The sequence below is a fragment of the Schistocerca piceifrons genome, chromosome 4, assembly GCF_021461385.2.
Source record: "Schistocerca piceifrons isolate TAMUIC-IGC-003096 chromosome 4, iqSchPice1.1, whole genome shotgun sequence".
NCBI lineage: Eukaryota > Metazoa > Arthropoda > Insecta > Orthoptera > Acrididae > Schistocerca > Schistocerca piceifrons.
In genome coordinates, this window is record NC_060141.1 from 133092772 (window position 1) to 133115753 (window position 22982).

The window sequence follows — 22982 nt, forward strand, 5'->3', positions numbered from 1 at the left end:
TTTTCCTTTTGATATAAAAAAAATCTTTTATTGCTCATTTTGTCTTACAGTGAAACATATTTCTTTGCTCATTTATTACAAACATCTTGTTATGGCACACTTATTAGATGTCAATAATAAAAATACACATGCTGTCACATGAAATAAAACATCTAAAATTAAGACCATTTAAAAAAAGCTGAACTATTGCAGCTTCTTCTATATGATCTGTTCCTGTGGCACCAGAATACAATTTAATCCATGGATACTTCCATAAATAAACATGAAATCAAAGAATACAGAAGTTATACTTTTATCACCAATTTAGTTTGTTAATATATACTTTCTTATCAAAATTATATTACTCCATAGTTAGTAAATCTCAATACTTAAAAAAATCACAAAAAAGTTATACTTTGATCACCAATTTAGTTTGTTAATATATACTTTCTTATCAGTTTCTTATCAAAATTATATTACTACACAGTTAGTAAAGCTCAATACTGAAAAAAGTCACTAAAAAAGTAATCAGCCACACAATAAAAACATGAAGTGTGTTTAATAGTTACAACAATTCCTATATTTCAGGATAAGCACTTCCTATCATGTTCTTTCCTCTGTAGCGAAAAGTATGTGTGTTTATAAAAACTCTTTTCCCACTTAAACTAAGAGAGCACTTTTGATCGGGGCGTGCTACAAAACATACTGTGTAAAGTGCCATTTCCAGTTCTGGACTAGTGCCAACAAACATGGATCCAACTGGTTTTATAACATTTTCCCATTTGTAGTGCAGCTTCAAGATTGCTCCCTTCTGAAATAAGCAAAAAAAGTATTCAGCAAATGGCCATTACACTACGACATTCAACTGGCAGGATACTGAAAATGCAAACACACCTTATGTAGTTATCTTGTCAAAATAAAAGTAAAGTGTGGTGTCTAGCCATCAAGAATCTAGCCATTATGTAAGCTAACAGTCTATTCTCTGTTTAAATTATTAGTTACTGAATGAAAAATTATTGTTAATGCAAGACATCAGGTTCTTTTTATCTGTCTGCATTTGTTTCTCTTATGCTCTTTACATAAATATAAATCTGCAATTTACAGTCTGTAATAATATTTGAGACTACTTTACCAGAAACTACATAACTTTATTCACTGATGCACTAAAAGTACATTTGTTTCGCGAGTGATCCCTTTTTTTTTATATATATATATTTATTGTGGATTTCTGAAACAGTGAGTGGGAGTTACTTTAAAAACCACACATTATTAACAGTTTCTTTCTTTATGCAATAAAAGAACAAAGTCAGTCACACTGTGATCACGTAACAAGCTTTAAGAGGGGCTCTCATTATTATATTATCTCACAGCCATAAACAAAACTGAAATCCATAATATATAGTCACCTGAGACCTGATGTTAAACTCTAATCAAGTTTCACCTGTAATTGTAAAAACAAACACATCCACATATCAATACACATTGTTCAATCCAAAAACGAAAAAGAAGTTTCCAACTTTCCTTCTCAAAGAGTGTCAGAAGTAAATAAGTTTTTTATTCATTAAAGAATACTGTTTGGAGCATTGTGGTTTTTATTTTGGATTATCACATATATTTCTCTGTTCATAAAGGAAATTTAGGCAGATGGAAATAATTACAATTGCCTGTCAATAAACACTTTCTCTAATGTGGTTTGTTCTAAGGAATTCTACTCGTTACAAGCAATGCAAATGCTCACAAGCATCAGATACAAGACTGGCATCCACCCTGAATTTTAAAAATTTCTGAGGGTTGTGGAGAGGTGTTCAGTATGCTCACAACAAAATTTTCAACTCATTTCCAGAGAGGTAAAGGTTTAAGAAACAGAGGTGTCATTTTCAAAATGAAATTGTTGCATATTTAAGTCTATCATTGTAGCATACTTTCTGTTACTACAGTGACAAATGAATTTTCAAATGGAAGTGTTCCAGTACCATGTTTCAAACACAATACTATCTTCACTCCTGGTCCACTCAAGTATTACATTGCTGTGTGCTATATACACAAATTTTTATAACAATAACCTTGACACATTTCATATCCATGGTGAGATCATTATCGTGTAGATCTATGGAACATGTATAGAATAAACAGAAAATAAATACATTACATACTTACATCTCCCAATTCAAGCTTTCTAATGTATCCTAAATAATCCGCATGTTTTAAAATTTCTTCATTATTAAAAAAGATCCAGTTGTGTAGCCCTGAAATTTCTCCTCTCTTGAGTTCACCTAGGAATACATGTTCAAATGCACTTGATCCTACACGTCCACCTCCTCTGGAATACATTCCAAACCAAATTTGATTCAGCAAATTCTTGTATGCCTTTGGATCTCGTCTTACCAATCCTGTAATAGCATCCATTTTCAAATATAACCAACCACTTTTGATTAAAATATGGAAAGAAGATTTTGTAAAATAGCTAATTACCATGATCTGCCAGGAAGCGCATTGCAGTACTCATTACGGGAGTTGCAAGAAATGTATCCAAAAGACTGCTCTCCTCTGCACGTTCCTGGGCAGTAACATGCTCATTGACAGACGTATCAGCAACATAATTATCATAAAGCATGCGCACTTTTGCTACAGTTGGTAACTGAAAGACTCTCTTGTCAACAGAAATTAAGCTGTATGAGTGAAAAAGAAAGAATAAATAATTAATATACATACATAAAATGATGACAATTAGGATACAGCACACATAGATTCAAGATGACAAATACTACTTAATATAGCTTTTACCTGACAAAGTTGGGCAATCCACATGACATTAGGTTGAAAGTTATTTGTACTAATATATTCAACATATTTCATAATAGCCTTAAAATTAGAGAAGCAGCCGAAGCTGTCACCATATAAGTCGACAATACCAATACAACTCTACATACAAAAACATATTTTTCAGCCAACATCAACTGGTGATCAACTGCCAGCTGCTTGTGGCTTCCATGAAAAAGAGAACTTCCACCTCAATAATTAAGTTTAGGAGCCTTTTCTCAACTGCACTTATTCATAATAGCCAATAGAACAAAATGCATGTGTTGAACTTGAAACTGTTGGTTAAAAAATAGAACAGTGTTGGCTCTTGGTAAACATTCCAGGTTATATGGTCATGGCCCATGAAACTTCTTCATTCCTAGTGTTTTATTCAGAGCTGCACAGTGCACTGTACATCTTCAGAGGTGCTCATGGTTCTGCTGAGTCTTACCAAGCCAACAATACTCAGCAGAGCCATGACCACTTCTGAAGATATTCAGGGAGCTTTGAACAAAAATTTAGGAATGAAGAAGTTTCATGGGCCATGACCATACAACCCAGAAGATTTACCAGCAGGTAAGATATCCGATTGTGAAAGACTTCATTGTACAATTGGAACAATGTTAGTTGGGATGTTCTGTGCCCATATTTCTCTTGCTGTGAGTCTCCCTCCTCACTTCAGATCAAACCATTTGTAGTGTGATGGCATTCTGAATACAAGATCATTAAAGAGTTTTCAGAAATTATGATTTCTTGAGATAACAACAAAATGTTTATCATTTATGTTTTACGTTCATGTGCAGGGATTGTAGCAGCACGGACATATATACTTTGCTGTGTTGGACCATTGCCAGGCTGGTCAGGGTGCCAATGTTAGCCGATGGACAGCTACTGGCAACAGGTATTGCCATTTTGATCAGAGCCCCTGTGCCAATCCTTTTTTAAATGCAAAAAGAAAAAAAATATATGAAACACTTTGGAAATGTTCAGTCTTCATGTTATACTTATAAAAGAAAGGTTGTATGTTAGCAAAGACGATGTAATTGTCATAATGACAAACTTCTGTAGTTGTGATGTTTGATTACTATGATTACAGTGAAAGTGGAAATAACTGTTTGTCAGTGGAGAGTTACAATTAAACTGTGCTGTCTGAAAAGTTTCTTTGATAAACCATTACCCTGCCTTACTGGAAGCTTTAAGAAAGGCGTAATGAAAATAAATATTTCATATAATTACAAAAAGCAAAGCAGACAAAGAGGATATTGCGTATCAATCTATTAGTATATAAACATACTGGAGTTATATAATAATTACCTGTTTCAGACTATTAAAAGCTTAGTTAACTGGAAGACTGGAAAGCAATGAAAATTACAGAAACAATTTAACAGAAATTTGATGAAATAAAAATTTGTTTCAAGTTGATGCTACCGCAACAAACAAGTAATGAATAATACATCCTCTGGATGATACAATAGCAACAAAAATAAACAATATTCTTAAGCTATGGAAACAAATCAAGCAGTGGCAAACTTTTGTATTGCAATATTCTTAAGCAGTTATTTTAAATCATCCAACATGAAAAAATGATCTGGATAATGCTATAAATAATTTCCTGAAAAGAATTTGGAACCAAAAGTGAAATCATTCTTACATTATTCATGAAAAACATGCAGGCAGAAGAATTATTACATTCGTGGTGTGCCAGTCCATGATGTGGATAATGCTATAAATAATTTTCTGAAAAGAATTTGGAACCAAAGTGAAATCATTCTTACATTATTCATAAAAAACATGCAGACAGAAGAATTATTACACTCGTGGTGTACCAGTCCATGTTTGTATAAATTAAAGTGTATCATAGCACACTCCTAAATTTTAGATCAAAAAATTTCCTTTTCTGCATATCTTATTGTGTGATTATTGCAAGATTTGTTTTCTTTATGATATAAAATTGGCTTGTTCAGTATCCTAAGGGACGACATGGGTTTACTGTGAAAACCCCGATTACACAGAAAACCAAAACTGCAGTTGTCAGCATCAGCTGACAAGGCAAGTATCTGGAAAACTGGGATCATGATTAACTATATTAGAATGCAAATAACTCAAAGATTAATCAAAACATAAAAGGTCACTTGTGACACATAGGGCAAGTGCCAAACTACAAATCCAATGAACTGGGATTCAATCCCCAGTCAGTTCAAGTATTTTAGCTTTTACTTATGACTTCTTTTACCTCTGACAATGGTTAGTTAATGCGAAAAATTTCAAGTTTCACTGTGGTTTGAAGTTTAATATGAACTGTAGATCCCCCAGTAACTGGCTGAGTAAATCACTTCATATGTCACATTCAACCAATCTTCAGGTTGTCGACAGGTTAATTAACAAAAGATCACTCACAAGTGCAATGTTGAACAAGTGACCGTCTTTGTGGTTCAAAGAATTACGTGGCAGCTGTGGAAGAATGATTACTGATGTGTATCTCTGCACATTCCTTACTGATGAATGATGCTTACAAATGAAAAAATGACAAAACAAATTGTTGTATGGGAGAGCACAACTACTGTGCAGGTGTCTTACCTATTTTCTCGTGGAGAACCAGCACAATGGACAAGACACATCTTCAGGATGGGACAAGGATTGCAGTAATTTGCTAAAGGGTGTACATGCACAGACACAATGTATACGCTCCATGAATCTATGGCCCACTACGGAGTAGCATATTATCCCAAGAACAAAAGAAGGGAAACATAACAATGATTGTATTCTGTGAAAAACAAATGATTTGATTTGTCATTTTGAATTGTCACTTTGCACTCTGAACTCTGAATTTGTAAACAGTGCTTCCGAATTCATTATGAATATTGAAGAAAACTATATAAATAAAAGTAATTTTGAAGAATGTATGGGAGATTTCATGTACAGAAGATGTATATGAAAAGTATCTGCACATTTACTGAAGACAAACAGAAACTGTCATATGTCATTTCCTTCCAGCATACACTGTGTAAGAAGGAAAAGGAGTTCTCAATACTGTAACAAGAGTCATGCGTATTTAAGAAGAAGAGGAAATCAGAATAATATGTAATCTCTACTGACTGAAGTAAGTAAAAATCTTAACTCTGAAATCCAGTGGGAGCACTACACAGGTATTAAACCTCAGAGACAACACACAGCAGTTGAAATTGAATGCTACTGCACAGGTAGTAGTGGTAGAAACTGACATATTTGTTAATGCCAAAATCTGCACAAAAGTCATAATAGACATCAGCTTTTTCTGTCTGATGACATAAAGAAGACTCTTTGGAAAATAAGTGATGTTTAATATAAATGGGATGGACAATCTAAAGATGCCATTTTTGGACATATAAAATTGGCATGCAATGTCACAAAGCTTGTTGCTCACAAACTGTAATAAAAATTTATTCCAGTTTGCAAGTACAACTGAAGACAAACTAGAACATCATTAGAATAAAGAGCATAAACTATGAATGTAACTTTGTAGATCCGTGGTGAAAAATTAGGTAACACACATCATCATTTCTTTGGCCTATGAAACACGACAATTATCAAGCAACTCTGCAAAATTATGTTCAACTGACACATTCCACATCAAACCATTTACTGTGAATATGATCTAAGGAACATGGAACTAACTAATTAACTAAAATTTATGGCATCCATACATCATCTTCACTATAGAAATACTTTTAAGATTAACAGCTACAGGTTTGTGCACTGAACTGTCACAAGCCAGCATTTAAGAGATGAATGACTTACGGCAAAGGTGCAGCATCTGTTAGGCTGTTTGATCTTGTACGGGCCTGATAATTTATTTTTATGAATTTGGCAGCATTGTTCACATCTTTTTTCAGCAAAGTTTCACTCAGGGTTTGTAATTCCTTGTCAGTAACAGGTGGTGGTAAGGCAGCTGCACACAATAAAATTCTGCTGTATATTATAAATGTTGTCAGACAAAACTGCTTCAGCACTCTAACACCATTATCAACTCCATAAAGTTCATAACAAGTATTTATACAAAGCAATATTCACAAAATGTACATCATTACATTTAGTCACAGGAAAATGTCTAGCAACAGAGACAAGGCTTATGTATTAGCAGAATCCACTGAATGTATCACAGGAAACATAACAAGATTGCAAAACAAGACTGATATATAAGCAAAATTCTCTTACTCTGTTATATAAAATATTACACCATTAAAAGTAAGAAACCGGTATTTGCACTAGTTTTTGAGCTCTTGGTCTTTTCCTTTTTTTTTTTTTTTTTTTTTTTTTTTACTCATTTGCAAAAGTACACACATTCACACACAACCACACAGACTCCCAATACTGATAACCTTACCAGAGCCTTTATTGACAAACTGTATCCTATTCAGCTCATCCATAAACAGATCTTCTGTGCCATCTCCTCCTCTGACACCAATAAACCTGTAAAGCAGCCACTGGCCAGCACTCTTTTGATAACCCAGTATCAGCCTGGCCTTGAACAGCTCAACGACAATCTATATACCAGGGCTTTGATTACCCTGTGTCATGTCCTGAGATGAGGAATATCCCACGCACGCCACCCAAAGTAGTGTTCTGCCACCCACTCAACCTACAGGGTAACCTTGTCCATCCTTCCTCCACCCTGTTCTCATACCCAAAGATGATTCCCTTGCGCTTAGCATCCCATACACCATCCACCACCTCCTACCACGGTCACTTGCAGACATTTCCTACTCAATAAATGGCAGGGCCATGTGTGAAAGCAGCCACATTATAAATCAACATCATTATGAAAAAGGCAGACTGCAACTCACCATGTAGATGATACGGTGAATTGCATACAGGCACTACAATAATACAGTTACGCATGGCCAAAGCACTTTTCAGAAAACAAGACACACACACACATTCATGCAAGCAAGTGCACCTCACCCACACACAACTGTTATCTCCAGCCACTATGGCCAGAATATAACTCTCACATTGAACAAAAACAACAATCTGGAGTGGGGTGGGAACGGGGCAGAGATACCAGGGTACTGCTGAAGGGAGAGATGAACGCTGTCTGGTGGAGCGTGCTGGGACTAGACAGTGGCATGACAAAGCTACCAGGTGCAGCTCCTTCAAAGGAGAAGTACTCGTGTGTTAGGATAAAATTAGTAAGGTGTATGTGGAATGACGAAGTGGATTTGAAGTCAGAAGGACATTGAAAGAAGTAGTGTTCAACAGCAGCAACACCGTGGCCATGAGGGATGTTGGTGATGATGCATTAGAAATTGGTGTCAACTATGATGAGTGGTGTTCCAGGAGGTAAAGGGGTGGGGATGGTGGAGATTCGGTGAAGGAAGCGGTTGGTATCTTCAACATGGGAGGTCAGATTTTAAGTAATTGGTTGTAGATGTTCGTCAATGAGGGCCAAAAGTCTTTCGTGAGAGTACACTAACAAACTACGATCGGGCATCAAGGACTGTTGGGGCTGTGGATTTTGGGGAACTTGTAGAAGGTGGGTGTGCAGGGTGACATAGGGATGAGGAGGGAAAAAGGTACATGGAGCAGCAACTGGAGCTTACACTGGACTTAGGGGATAGTATCACTCTAGCGGAGTTTATAGTTGCAGGAGTCAGACAAATGGCAGAGGTCTTTCACCAGGTAGTCACTATGATTCATAACGGCAGTGGTGGAACCTTTGTCTGCAGGTAAGATGATTACATTAGGATCTGTTTTAATGCTGTGTATGATTGACCTTGCTTCTGCTGAGGGATTGGTGCCAAAGAAGTGTTTCCATTGAAGGGATTGGGAGAAGAAGAGTACATCTTTGACAAGCCCAACATTGTAAGGCCTCTGGATAGGACTGAGGCTTCTATGGGGCCGAGGATTTTGGTGGAAAGGTTAGCAACACTGTTCTGGGATTGTTTTGGGTCTGGATTTAGTGAGGTGTTGACACGGTGTTTTGAGTGATGTGGTGAATTGAAAATGTCAGCTAGGAAGGGTCTGGGTGGTGTGAGGGGTTGATGAGGAGGAATGCTGCGGGTAGGATAGGAGTTGTATAGTTGCATCCAAATGAGGCAGTATGATGTCAGCAGGTTAGAAAACTTATGGGATTGGTGCTGGAGAGCAAGGAATTCAATTTCAAAGATGTTGTGTATGTAGTAGCCACTGCACAGTATCAGTATCTTGCAGAGGTGTTTCTGGGATGCCTGTGTCGCAGAGGTGTGTTTTTGCGGTATTAGCTTTGGGAGGGAGAGGGACTAGCAGAATCTGAAGAGGAAACATCATTGTGGAAGGAGGGATGTAGCCCAGAGGAAGGTTAGGCCTTTGTGGGGAGGGGGGGGGGGGGGTTCCACACTTCAGGCAACATTTAAGAAATAGGATCTGAGACTGGGTTTTAGCCAGGGAAAGGGATGCTTTTCTGAACTGTTGCAGAAAGATGGAACAAGGGTCCATTGTGGTAGAGATGGCATTGGATAAACAGGAAATGACATTGGAAATGGGCAAATGAAGGTGTTAGGTGGTTGTGAGGGAAACTGCATAAGAGAAAAGAACTTGTAGAAAAAATACATACAGACACGCAACAATATGTATGGACACGTAAAATTTCATACAGACACACTAAAATACACACAAATATTTAAAAATATGCACAAATATGTGAAAAATCTAAAAATATGCACAAACAAGCACACAGAGAAGGACCTGGGGAAGGATGATGAGGCCAAGTTGAAAGTATGGTATTCCTGGAAGATGACCCGGGGGTGGTTAAGTAGGAGGGGGGAGGATGGAGGAGGATCACAGTTGGATGGTAGTATGAACTGAGAGAGGTAGTGTTCAATGTTGGGATTAGGTTGACTTTGGTTGGAGGGACTGATGGCAAAGAAGTGTTTCCTTTCCCAAGTACTTTCTCAAAAACACAAAACTTTCAACAAGAATCATCCTATCAGAACACGAAGGTTCCACCACTTTGAATCAAAGTGACTACCTTGCAGCAGGCCTCTGCCAATTGTCTGACTCCTCCACCTACAAATTCTGTCAGGGTGATTCCATCCCATAAGTCCAACACAACCTCCAATCCCTGCCCCAGGTACCTATTTTCCTCCTCATCTCTATGTCACCCTGCACACTCACCTTCTAATTGTTCCCCAGAATCAACAATCCTGGACACTTCCTTGTAGATGGTTATTGCACCCCCACTAAAAGAATTCCAACCCTTATTGACCAACACCTCCAACCAACGGCCCAAAATCTAGCCTTCCATGTCAAAGATACCAACCACTTCCTTCACCAACTCTCCACCATACCCATGCCTTTACCTCCTCGATCTCTACTCATCATGTTGATGCCAGTTCCCTATACATCAATGTCTCTCATGCCCATGATATTGCTGCTATTGAACACTACCTGTACCAACGTTCGTCGGACTCCAAATCCACTTCCTCATTCCTCATACACTTTACTACCATTACCCTAGCACACAACTACTTGTCCTTTGAATGGCAGGTATACAAAAAAAAAAAAGTCAGTGGCACGGTCATGGGCACCCACATGGCACCTTCCTATGCCGACCTGTTTACGGTCCATCTAGAGGAATCCTTCGAAGCCTCCCAAAACACCAAACCCCCTGGTCTGGTTCAGGTTCACTGACAATATCTTCATGATCTGGAATCAGAACAAAGACACCCTCTCTTTATTCCCTCAAAACCTCAACACCTTCTCTTCCATCTGTGTCACCAGGTCCTCCTCAACCCAGTGTGCCACCTTCCTGGAGCTGACTTCCTCTTTTCTTGGTGGCACCTCTGTCCACAATAAACCACCAACAGTACCTGCATTTCAACAGCCACCATTCCTTCCACAGTAAAAAATTCCTCTCATACAGCCTGGCCACTTGGGGACAGCGTACTTGCAGCAAGAAGAACTACGTTATCCAGTATGCTGAAGGTCTCACAAAGGTCTTGACAGACAGGCATTACCCCCCAGACCTAGTTTGCAAACAGATTTCCCATGCCGTATCCCCTCACACTCCCAACTCTCACACCAACTCCGTATCAGCTACAAAGGAGTGCCCCCTTTGTCACCCAGTACCACCTTGGACTGGAACAACTGAACATTCTTCATCAGGGCTTTGATTATTTATCATCAGGCTCTAAAATGAGGGACATACTACCCAAAATCTTTCCCATCCCTCCTACAATGGTGTTCCATAGCTACCAGACCTCCACAACATCCTAGTCCATTTCTATACCACTCCCAACCCCAATGTCTTACCACATGAGTCCCAGGAGCAGGTCCTCCCACCCACCCACTCCACCCATCCAACACTTCCTAGTCCAGACCTGTCACAGCCTTATCACACCCCGTCAGAGGGTTGACCAGCTGTGAAAGCAGTCATGTCACATACCAACTCTGTTGCAAACATTGCACAGCTTTTTATATTAGTGTGACTATCAACCAACGGTATATTATGATGAACAGCCATAGAGAAACTGTAGCCATAGCCAAACTGTGGCCAAGAGGAAAGTGGACTACCCTGTGGCACAACATGTAGCTGATTCTCGATTTCAAAGGTTGCTTCACAACCTGTGGAGCCATCCCTTCCACCACCAGCTTTTCTGAACTGGGCAGATGGGAGTAATTCTTACAGCACATTCTCTACTCCCAGAATTATCCTGGCCTACTGTAACCTACTGTTCCCACAACCTCCACCCAACAGTTTCTGCCCCACTGTCCTACCATATGCTCCCAAGTCACATCCCCTCTCCATCACTGTGTGCCACTCTCTGTCAATGCCCCCACTGGTTCTTTTTCCCCTTTTCTGCTCCCTTCCCCCACCCTCTGCCAACAAAACTGTGCCTGGCAGCCTTGTCATGCTGCCATCTAGTCCCTGCACACTCAATCAGACAGTACTCTTCTTTTCCCTTCTCTGCCCCACTTGAGACTGCTATTTATGTTCAACATGACAGTTGCATTCTGGCCGTAGCAGCTGGAGATAGCAGTCATGTGTGCATGAGGTGAGCTTGCTTGTGTGAAGGTATGTGTGTTTGTTTTCTTTTCTGGTGAAGGCTTTGGCTGAAAGCTCTGCAGCATATCCTGCACTCATGCAATCCCTGCCTCTCCTTATCTTTTCACTTCTCCTTTCCGTCCACAACACTGATCACTGATTCCCAGTCCAGATTGTGCACTAACTTCTCCCACAATTGACCCCCCCCCCCAATGTGAGCATTCTCTCTCACTTCCCCCCCTCCTTCACCACTCTCCCTCTCCCCTCCCTGTCTTCTCTTCATCTCCACCTTCCTTCCCTTTTTGGCCCTCCCTCCCCCTATCTCTTATGAACACCACCCTCTGCACTCCTTTCATCTTGTTGTGCAGCTACTGAATCATCTGCCAAAAAACCTGCCTTATACTATCCCACCAACCCTTGTGTCCATCTGATTCCTTTTTTTATTCTGCTGCAATTCAAAGTTAAGTTGGCTGCCAATTCCGGGTTCACATTTCAGCCTATCCCTTATGTGGCCTTCCAACAGCCCACTTCCCAATAAGGTGGCGCTGTTTGTATAAGTAATCTGCCATTCTCAATTCATTCAATGTACACATTGCTATATCTATATTTGTTTGTTTATTTATTTATTCACTCAGGGATCATCTTACAGTAACATAGAATTTGTCATTGTGATGCAATGAAAAGAAATAACTAAAAATGTAAAAATACACAGAATATATAAATTTACTTTTTATGAAGATGTGGTGCTATAGACGAATGTTGAAAATTAGGTGGACTGATAAGGTAAGGAATGAGGAGGTTCTACGCAGAATCGGAGAGGAAAGGAATATGTGGAAAACACTGATAAGGAGAAGGGACAGGATGATAGGACATCTGCTAAGACATGAGAGAATGACTTCCATGGTACTAGAGGGAGCTGTAGAGGGCAAAAACTGTAGAGGAAGACAGAGATTGGAATACGTCAAGCAAATAATTGAGGACGTAGGTTGCAAGTGCTACTCTGAGATGAAGAGGTTAGCACAGGAAAGGAATTCGTGGCGGGCCGCATCAAACCAGTCAGTAGACTGATGACCAAAAAAAAAAAAATGAAGATTGGGCAGTGGGCTGGATGGCCTTGACTGCATTCGCCTTAAAACCATGGAACAACAAAATCAAGGTGGTGGGACAGAGCAAACACCCTCCTCCTTGATATACAGTCTGCATCACAACTACTACACTGCTTCATTGTACAATGTTCACTGTTTTACACACAATCTGATCCAGATAACTTATAATATGAAACATAGCTTTGCTCTTCATTGTTGCATACACTATTGACACCGGTGGTGACTTCTGAAGCATAAACATGCTGCTATGCCCCTTCCACTACTTTCAGTCTGCTCAGAAAACTGACTCTAGCCTCATAAACATGCAACTATGCACGTCTTCATATGTTATTCTCTGTTCAGCTGAAAAACTGCATAGCATCCCCCCATGATAACTGAGATGCTGAACTCAGGAAAAAGGCAAGACATCATTATCAAGCACTATAGTTCTTGGCACATGATTTTCTTGTAACATAATTACATCGTGATCATGTATTGTAATACAGCAGAGTGTTGCAGTCATCCCCTTTCATTATTAACCACTACTCAGTGTGCTCTAAGTAATCTTTAACTGTATACTATGCATTACTTACGAAGAATGCTTTAGCTGCCTTTTTAAACTCCATGATTATATATAGGACTATTATTGAAATACTTATTAACTAACATTTTCCCTAATAGGCACAACCAATTGGTAGACACTCACACTTTGGTGCAGTAAGGACATCAGGGTTTTTTTTTTTTTTTTTTTTTTCAATGAGCCCAACTACTGCTTCTAATTATAATCCTTAAGGCACTTTTCTGCAGTTTAAAAATGGTGTTTGTGCCTTCGATCCCCAAAAAAGAGTCCCTTAGCTAAGTATTAAATGTACCAAAAGACATGGGCTGTTACAAACTGATAATAGAACTCTAAGAGCACAACATGCTGATCACATTCTTATTGCCAGTCTTTTAGTTCATTCATTCCATGTTAAGTAACAATCAATTTTCAACCCTAAGAACTTCATGTTTTTTACACAATTTACAGATTTATCTCTATGTTTAATGCAACAAAGTTAATTTCTCTCTGTATACTACAGTACACACCGTTTTTTTATAGGAGTTCTGGTGTCATATCAGTGACTATGTATGATGTTGCTGTCATCAGCAAACAGAACTTTTTCTACATGTCTTGTACAAGATAGAAAGTCATTGATATATATATATATATATATATATATATATATATATATATATATATATATATATATATATATAATGAGTGCAACTGGGCCCAAAACACTACCCTGAGAAATACCTGTGTTTATACATTTCTTGTCTAAGTTTGTTTTACCAAAAATGTATCACAAGCAGATGTGTGAACTATATCTCCTCAAACCACTTGTTAGCTATTCCTTTTACACCTACTGCTTCTGGCTTATTTAGTAGTATTTTAATGTCAACGTGTCAAAAGTCTTGGACAAATCTGAAAATGTGCCCATAACACAGTCTTCCTTGTAAGAGCTTCAAGTATCACTTCTGTGAACTTTGTGGAGCCGGATTTTGTGCTCTTCCCTCTTTGAGAATCAAACTGTGCTTTGTTAACAAAGTTGTATTTATTCATGTAAGTCATTAGACTATCTTTCATTATTAACTGAATTATTTTTTAGGTGCAGACATAGCAACACTGGCCTGTAGTTTTCTGTAATCTCTGCATTACCTTTCTAGAGTAGAAGCACAACTCAAGCACACTTTACATATTCTGGAAAAAGTCCAGACCTAAAGGGCTTATTTATTTTGTTTGTTATTGGGGCTTGTGTGCACACTGTCAGAACAGAGACTGGGATCTCATTTACGCCTGCTGACATCTAATTTTTCTGTATTGCATCATTACTTCTAGCTGTCTCGTGGGAAACAACGTCATTGTGATTGCGGTGTAAATCATTGTGGGTGCTATATGTGTTTCAAAACGATTTTACTCAACTTCTCTGCAATACCAGAGAAATAGTCATTTACAACATTTGACAATTCCTGTTGTTTTTTTTAATCATTCTACCCCGACTTTCATTTGTGTGTTGTACTTGTTTCTGCCTTTTCCGGTTTAATGGTGTATCCCATACTAAATACTTTGTTTTTATTTCTGCTTTATGTATTGTCACTGAACATTTTTTTTTTTTTTTTTTTTTTTTTTTTTTTTTTTCAGTAAGCTCTACCCTTCTGTGTATTTTTCATACTTGTGACAGAAATCCAGGAACTGTGGATTAGTGTAATGCTTTTGTAAAGAACTGAGAAATCTACATGTCTGAGAGGACTTTCTAATACCCACACTTATCCATCTATTTTCTTTAAGTGCTGATGTAGAAATGCTACTTTTGGAAATGTCTCCTCAAAATTTAACTTAAACAGTGTGCAGGATTTTGAGTTCTTACCACCCACAGTGTTTCCCACATACCTTCGTTGCAGGTTTTATTTGTCAGTGCCCTAGGAAAAGTATGTACTTTATGTTCTTAGAAGATCGTTCTGTAGAATTGCTGTTTTTTGGATTTTACCAAGGCTCTTTTTAGCTTTATTATCTGATAGTAATGATCAGAGAAGCCAAGACAATTACATTACAATTTTCCCTGTTAATATTTGTAAATACATGATCTAAGACTGATGCCAAAGTTTCTGATACCCTAGTAGCAGTGTTTAACAATTGAACCACGGCAAAAGTGCTCAAAATGTTAATGAAATTTTTACAGATTCCACCCTCAACACCTGTGCTAATATTCACATAACCACCTGTTGTTATCTGAGACTCTTTCAAGGTCTTCTTTTAATCTGTTGAAGAAAGTGTCCGCATTACCACTAGCAGACTGGATAAGCATAGAACCGTTAACTTCTCATCAATGACTGATTTCTTTAGTTCAATAGTTGTAAATGTTTATCTACATCTACACTAACTGTGGTCATATCTTCTAATATGGCAATATAACGATAAATTATAATTTAGAGTGACTGCGTGAGTGAGAGAGTGACTCGATCCCCCCCTTCTATCGGAGGGAACCCAGTACTCACATCTATACAATACTGCAAGAGAGAGACTTATGTTGCCTGTTTCACAACTGCTCTTCTGGCCATCAATGCAAACCTTTTTCTAATTTTGCACATTCCTTTAAAGCCATTACTTTTGTCTTTTATTTTGACATTTTTTCTATTGTATTTCGCACACACAAGATTCAGTTGGCGGAGTGACCTTTTGACACTGTTATAATTTTAATAAGTTGTTGTTGTTGTGGTCTTCAGTCCTGAGACTGGTTTGATGCAGCTCTCCATGCTACTCTATCCTGTGCTAGCTTCTTCATCTCCCAGTACCTACTGCAACCTACATCCTTCTGAATCTGTTTACTGTATTCATCTCCTGGTCTCCCTCTACGATTTTTACCCTCCACGCTGCCCTCCAATACTAAATTGGTGATCCCTTGATGCCTTAGAATATGCCCCGCCAACCGAACCCTTCTCCTAGTCAAGTTGTGCCACAAACTCCTCTTCTCTCCAATTTGATTCAATACCTCCTCATTAGTTATGTGATCTACCCATCTAACCTTCAGCATTCTTCTGTAGCACCACATTTCGAAAGCTCCTATTCTCATCTTGTCCACACTATTTATCTTCCATGTTTCACTTCCATACATGGCTACACTCCATACAAATACTTTCAGAAACGACTTTCTGACATTTAAATCTATATTCGATGTTAACAAAATTTCTCTTCTTCAGAAACACTTTCCTTGCCATTGTCAGTCTACATTATGTATCCTCTCTACTTCGACCATCATCAGTAGCAAAACTCATTTACTACTTTAAGCCTCTCATTTCCTAATCTAATTCCCGCAGCATCACCCGATTTAATTCAACTACATTCCATTATCCTCATTTTGCTTTTGTTGCTGTTCATTTTATATCCCCTTTCAAGACACTGTCCATTTCGTTCAGCTGCTCTTCCAAGTCCTTTGCTGTCTCTGACAGAATTACAATGTCATCGGCGAACCTCAAAGTTTTTATTTCTTCTCCGTGGATTTTAATACCTACTCCGAATTTTTCTTTTGTTTCCTTTACTGCTTGCTCAATATACAGATTGAATAACATCGGGGATAGACCACAGCCCTGTCTCACTCCCTTCCCAACCACTGCTTCCCTTTCGTGCCCCTCGACTCTTATAACTACCATTTGGTTTCTGTACAAATTGTAAATAGCCTTTCGCTCCCTGTATTTTACCACTGCCACCCTCAGAATTTGAAAGAGAGTATTCCAGTCAACATTGTCAAAAGCTTTCTCTAAGTCTACAAATGCTAGAAATGTAGGTTTGCCTTTCCTTAATCCATTTCCTAAGATAAGTCATAGGGTCAGTATTGCCTCACCTGTTCCCAGTTTTTCCATTCGTCTGTAAAGAATTCGCGTTAATATTTTGCAGCCATGGCTTATTAAACTGATAGTTCGGTATTTTTCACATCTGTCAACACTTGCTTTCTTTGGGATTGGAACTATTATATTCTTCTTGAAGTCTGAGGTTAATTCACCTGTCTCATACATCTTGCTCACTAGATGGTAGAGTTTTGTTAGGCCTGGCTCTCCCAAGGCTGTCAGTAGTTCTAATGGAATGTTGTCTACTCCTGGGGCCTTGTTTCGACTTAGGTCTTTCAGTGCTCTGCCAAACTCTTCACGCAGTATCGTATCTCCTGTTTCATCTTCATCTACATTCTCTTCCATTTCTATAATATTGTCCTCAAGAACATTTCCCTTGCATAGACCCTCTATATACTCCTTCCACCTTTCTGCTTTCCCTTCATTGCTTAGAACTGGGTTTCCATCTGAGCTCTTGATATTCATGCAAGTGTTTCTCTTTTCTCCAAAGGTCTCTTTATTTCCCTGTAGGCAGTATCTATCTTACCCCTAGTGAGATAAGCCTCTACATTCTTACATTTGTCCTCTAGCCATCCCTGCTTAGCCATTTTGCACTTCCTGTCGATCTCCTTTTTGAGACGTTTGTATTCCTTTTTTGTCTGCTTCATTTACTGTATTTTTATATTTTCTCCTTTCATCAATTAAATTCAATATCTCTTCTGTTACCCAAGGATTTCTACTAGCCCTCATCTTTTTACCTACTTGATCCTCTGCTACCTTCACTATTTCATCTCTCAAAGCTAACCATTCTTCTTCTACTGTATTTCTTTCCCCCATTGTTGTCAATAGTTCCCTTATGCTCTCCCTGACGCTCTCTACAACCTCTGGTTCTTTCAGTTTATCCCAGTCCTATCTCCTCAAATTCCCACCTTTTTGCAGTTTCCTCAGTTTTAATCTACAGTTCATAACCAACAGATTGGGGTCAGAGTCCGCATCAGCCCCTGGAAATGTTTTACAATTTAAAACCTGGTTCCTGAATCTCTGCCTTACCATTATCTAATCTATCTGAGACCTTCCAGTATCTCCAGGCTTTTTCCATGCATACAACCTTCTTTTATGATTCTTGAACCAAGTGATAGCTATGATTAAGTTGTGTTCTGTGTAAAATTCTACCAGGTGGCTTCCTCTTTCATTCCTGAATCCCATTCCATATTCACCTACTACATTGCCTTCTCTTCCTTTTCCTACTATCGAGTTCCAGTTATCCATGACAATTAAATTTTCGTCTCCCTTCACTATCTGAATAACTACTTTTATCTCATCATACATTTCATCAATCTCTTCGTCATCTGTGGAGCTAGTTGGCATATAAACTTGTACTACTGTAGTAGGCGTGGGCTTCGTATCTATCTTGGCCACAGTAATGCGTTCACTATGCTGTTTGTAGTAGCTTACCCGCATTCCTATTTTCCTATGCACTATTAAACCTACTCCGGCATTACCCCTATTTGATTTTGTGTTTATAACCTTGTAGTCAAGTGACCAGAAGTCTTGTTCCTCCTGCCAGTGAACTTCACTAATTCCCACTATATCTAACTTTAATCTATCCATTTCCCTTTATAAATTTTCTAACCTACCTGCCCAATTAAGGGATCTGACATTCCACACTCCGATCCGTAGAACGCCAGTTTTCTTTCTCCTGATAACAACGTCCTCCTGAGTAGTCCCTGTCCGAAGATCCTTATGGGGGACTATTTTACCTCCGTAATATTTTACCCAAGAGGACGCCATCATCATTTAACCATACTGTAAAGCTGCATGCCCTCAGGAAAAATTACGGCTGTAGTTTCCCCTTGCTTTCAGCCGTTCGCAGTACCAGCTCAGCAAGGCTGTTTTGGTTAGTATTACAAGGCCAGATCAGTCAATCATCCAGACTGTTGCCCCTGCAGCTACTGAAAAGGCTGCTGCCCCTCTTCAGGAACCACATGTTTGTCTGGCCTCTCAACAGATACCCTTCCATTGTGGTTGCACCTATGGTACGGCTATCTGTATCGCTGAGGCACGCAAGCCTCCCCACCAACGGCAAGGTCCATGGTTCATGGGGGTGGGGGTTTACAAGTTATAATTTAATAAGTTATTAAATTTAACAAGTTACACAAGCCTCCCCACCAAAGGCAAAAGTCCATGGTTCATGGGGGGGGGGGGGGGGGGGTTTACAAGTTATAATATAACAAGTTATAATTTAATAATTAGCAAAAAGAACTGATATATCTCTTGTGATATAATTTAATGCCCTGTTTTACCTTTGAACTGACAGAGAATATAATCAATGTGAAGATCACCTAATGACGGAGAAAGACAGTAACCTTACTTACGACATTGAATATCTTTCATTGGATGAGGCTGGAATGTAATAAGTTTTATTTTAGTGTTGGACTGCCTGGTGCTTTGAAAAGCTGCTAACTTTTATTCTTGACCACAGCTTCTTCCTGTTTATTTAATCAAAGGTCTTTTCAGAATCAATAAGAAAACTTGAGTCTCTGGATAAAAATCACTGCCTGTGCCAACCACAAATGTTAATTCCTGTGGTACACAGAAATTGTGTGTGCCTATTCATTTTACTGGTGTCTGCAAAAACTGTGTGCACCTGCTTGTCTTGCTAGAGTCTGTACAATACTCATACTGTTCCACACTTGTCCTGTATACCTTTACTTAAACTATTTCCAAAGAAATCAGTCCCTGGTTTGACAAGTTTAATAGTCAAAAGTTTATGCTATTCCCACAGGCTTAACTTTAGTCTTCTCTGTTTGCAAATGTGCCTTTCCTTTGCTTTCTATTACGCACAAACAAGGCTCATTAACTGGCATGAAAATTTTAGTGCCATGTTTAAGACTACCTATATACCTCCATGTTTAAGACTACCTATATACCTCCTGTAGACTCTTCAAATAGTAACTGGAAAAGTTGATCTCTCTCTTTATCAACAACATACAAGATAGTGGCTGTGATGCAATACTCTTTGCTCTCTTTAGGATTTCTAGAGTCTTTTAATGACCACACATCAACTTTTGAAAAAAGATTATGTTGGCTGAAAGACTTAAAGGCATGTGGAGAGTGTAAAAGCTAGTTAGGAAAATTCACTTAATTATCCAACACAAACTAACACTTTCTTCTTCTTAAGCTGATCTTTGCTTTCAACATAAAACAATACTGAATTTAGAATTTGTTATGAATTTAGAATTTGTTTAGCAACATAGACATGATCCAAAAACAATAGCTCTTTAGTAGTGCCCAAACAGAACTTAAACTTTCGCTTCTTCAGTTACCAGTTTCTATATTTTGCTTCATAAATAAAATATTAATATTTTATATGTACCTGACATTAATAGTGGCCAGCGACCCATTACTACAGTAACTGTATAATAATGATAATTTAGGTTCTGTTTCAACTAACTGAAAATTAAGTTACCATACCTATCTACTTTAGACAGGACAGGAACTATTTTTATGTTAACATTTGTATACTGTGATCTACTAACTAGCTAAAACTATAATGGATGCAACTGTAACATGAAAGTACTAACATATGAAGTACCATGAAAATTTTTTTCATGAGATACAAGAAATATCAGGGATACAAAATAGTGAAGACAAAAGTAAATTAAAGCATAGGAACAGCGTGTGTAATGTGGATCAAACCAAAGCACACATGGTAGCTGAGTATTATCACCACAGTTTTGGATGTGAAATGACGCAAAAAAGTTAGTTTCTTAATATATGGTACCATACATAAAATATCTACCAAATGAAGTGGCAGCAGCCATCACACATGGTATTGCAGTAGTTTATCACCACCTGCAGGAAGTGTTGCACTGTGATAAGAAATGTCTATCTGACAGGCAGCTAAACATGAAACTTCTGCTGAGACACTGCCATTGTGAGTAACAAACAAACAAATGATAAATGCACACTAGTAAGTGTAGGAAGTTTATATACAGCTACTTCTATTTAAATCAAGAAGATGCTCGCTGTTCTCTTTCTTGCCCTTTTATTTTTAATATCTATTTTGTCAGTGAAGGAAGTCGTTCCACAATGTCATTGCTGCAATCTTCCATACAGTTTAAATGTGAGAATTGATTTCATCTTGTTCAGTACAATAATACAAACCACAGACATGTTACTTTTATTTCAGTGGCCTAAAAAAGGGACTGAACAATGCTTCAAGCAAGCAACATGACTCACAATTATAAATTATTTTCAAAATCTATCACTACACTGATATTCTGTATCCATTCATGGAACAAACATTGTGTCTTGTAGTATCTGTAAAAACCTATACCGGTAGTGTAAATTCTTGCCCCTGGTTGTTCCATTTGTTACAAGAAATGTTGGTGGTATGCTATGGTACAAACAGTGGCTGCTGAATGTTGTAATTACAGTCTGCATGAATGGAATTTTGGAGCTTCATGTGAAGTATCACCTAACAATGATGTCTCTTTTACACTTTCTAAATGCTTTTGTTACATGTGGGGGCACATCAAACCTTCATTAACAAGCAGGGATATAGTGGATATACAGGTAAACCGCATGTTTTTTCCTGTTTGTAAGTTAAATTAACCGAATAAGAGCAACAAAATTTTTCCCTTAAAGCACATTTTCGTGTTTTCCTGTACAACAAAATCGGCTGTAGTGATGAGTGGATCTGTCATTCGTAAATAAAAAGCAGTCACCTTCGGAATTGCTTACAGCAACACTTATAGCTGTTTATGAAAGACTCTGAATCGCTGAATCCTTTTATCTTGTAGTTATTGAGTCCTGAGTTTAAGCCTCTGAGCACAGACCTTGCAAACAAAGCAAAAACCAGTATGTCACTTATGAGACTAGCCGCTATTAAGAGCAAACGTGTCTTGCGCTTTTAATTATTCATACATCGCGCGCTTTCTCTTATCGTACAGCATGTTTACCATGTTACTACCACTTTATCACTTACCCAACAATTCTCCCACAAACAGTAGAGTGTAAATGCCAACAATCTTCATTTCGGTATACATTGTTCGGCCGGTTAGAGCTACACCAACTGGCCCTTCTTTGTGCCTTAATAACTGACCTCTTATTTCGCGCCCACAGCTGTATGTCTTACGTCATCTGTATCTTTTTTTTTCTTTACGTGCTTCGTTCTTGTGTACGTCGTTGTGCAATGATCAACCTTGTTTCTTTGAAGCGTTCCCGCGGCCTCTTCCTCCGTCACATAAAAACGACTTAGTAAACAGACATACCCACGCTTTTTGTTAGTACTGGCACACTAATTGAACCGAAGTATATAAGTAATCACGTAGTTTTGTTTTTTTATCTGTTTAAATTTTGTCATATTGTAGGCATCTAAAATTTTCTGCATCCGTAAAGTACAGAAGGGAACATGCTCAACATTTATTAGATGTTGAGGGCAAACAATGACGCCTGACAACATCAGAACATTATAAACTGAACCCATCTGCTCAATCCTCGGCGCCCCTCTTTAACCACGTATAAATTAACATAAGATGCAAACGATACATCGACTTTTTGAATACATCGAGGTTTCATCCATAAACATCGATGTTAGCGTCGATATTTCGAATGGCGACATAAGTTCGAAAACATCGACATCGTTCAACAATGTGTCATTCACTCCATTCGAGCCAGCTCAGCCGTCGACCCATCCAGCTATGTAATTCGTGCAGTGCTCCATTTATAGATGTTCTCATGATTTCTGTACT

General features: G+C 38.4%; 1 protein-coding gene across 2 annotated transcripts; it reads right to left on the reverse strand.

The window, feature by feature from the left end:
* LOC124795217 (endoribonuclease CG2145-like) lies at positions 1-22689 on the reverse strand. Of its 2 annotated transcripts, none has more exons than XM_047259134.1 (5): positions 22217-22689; positions 6556-6706; positions 2452-2648; positions 2137-2369; positions 1-790 (listed from the first exon to the last, which is right to left on the reverse strand). In XM_047259134.1, exons 1-5 carry the CDS (start codon positions 22275-22277, stop codon positions 557-559), a joined length of 876 nt encoding a protein of 291 aa, XP_047115090.1. In that variant the 5' UTR covers positions 22278-22689; the 3' UTR covers positions 1-556. The 2 variants fall into 2 exon arrangements, with proteins under 2 accessions (XP_047115090.1, XP_047115091.1); XM_047259135.1 differs by lacking the exon at positions 22217-22689 and adding an exon at positions 7142-7267.
* Positions 22690-22982: the final 293 nt, after the last annotated feature.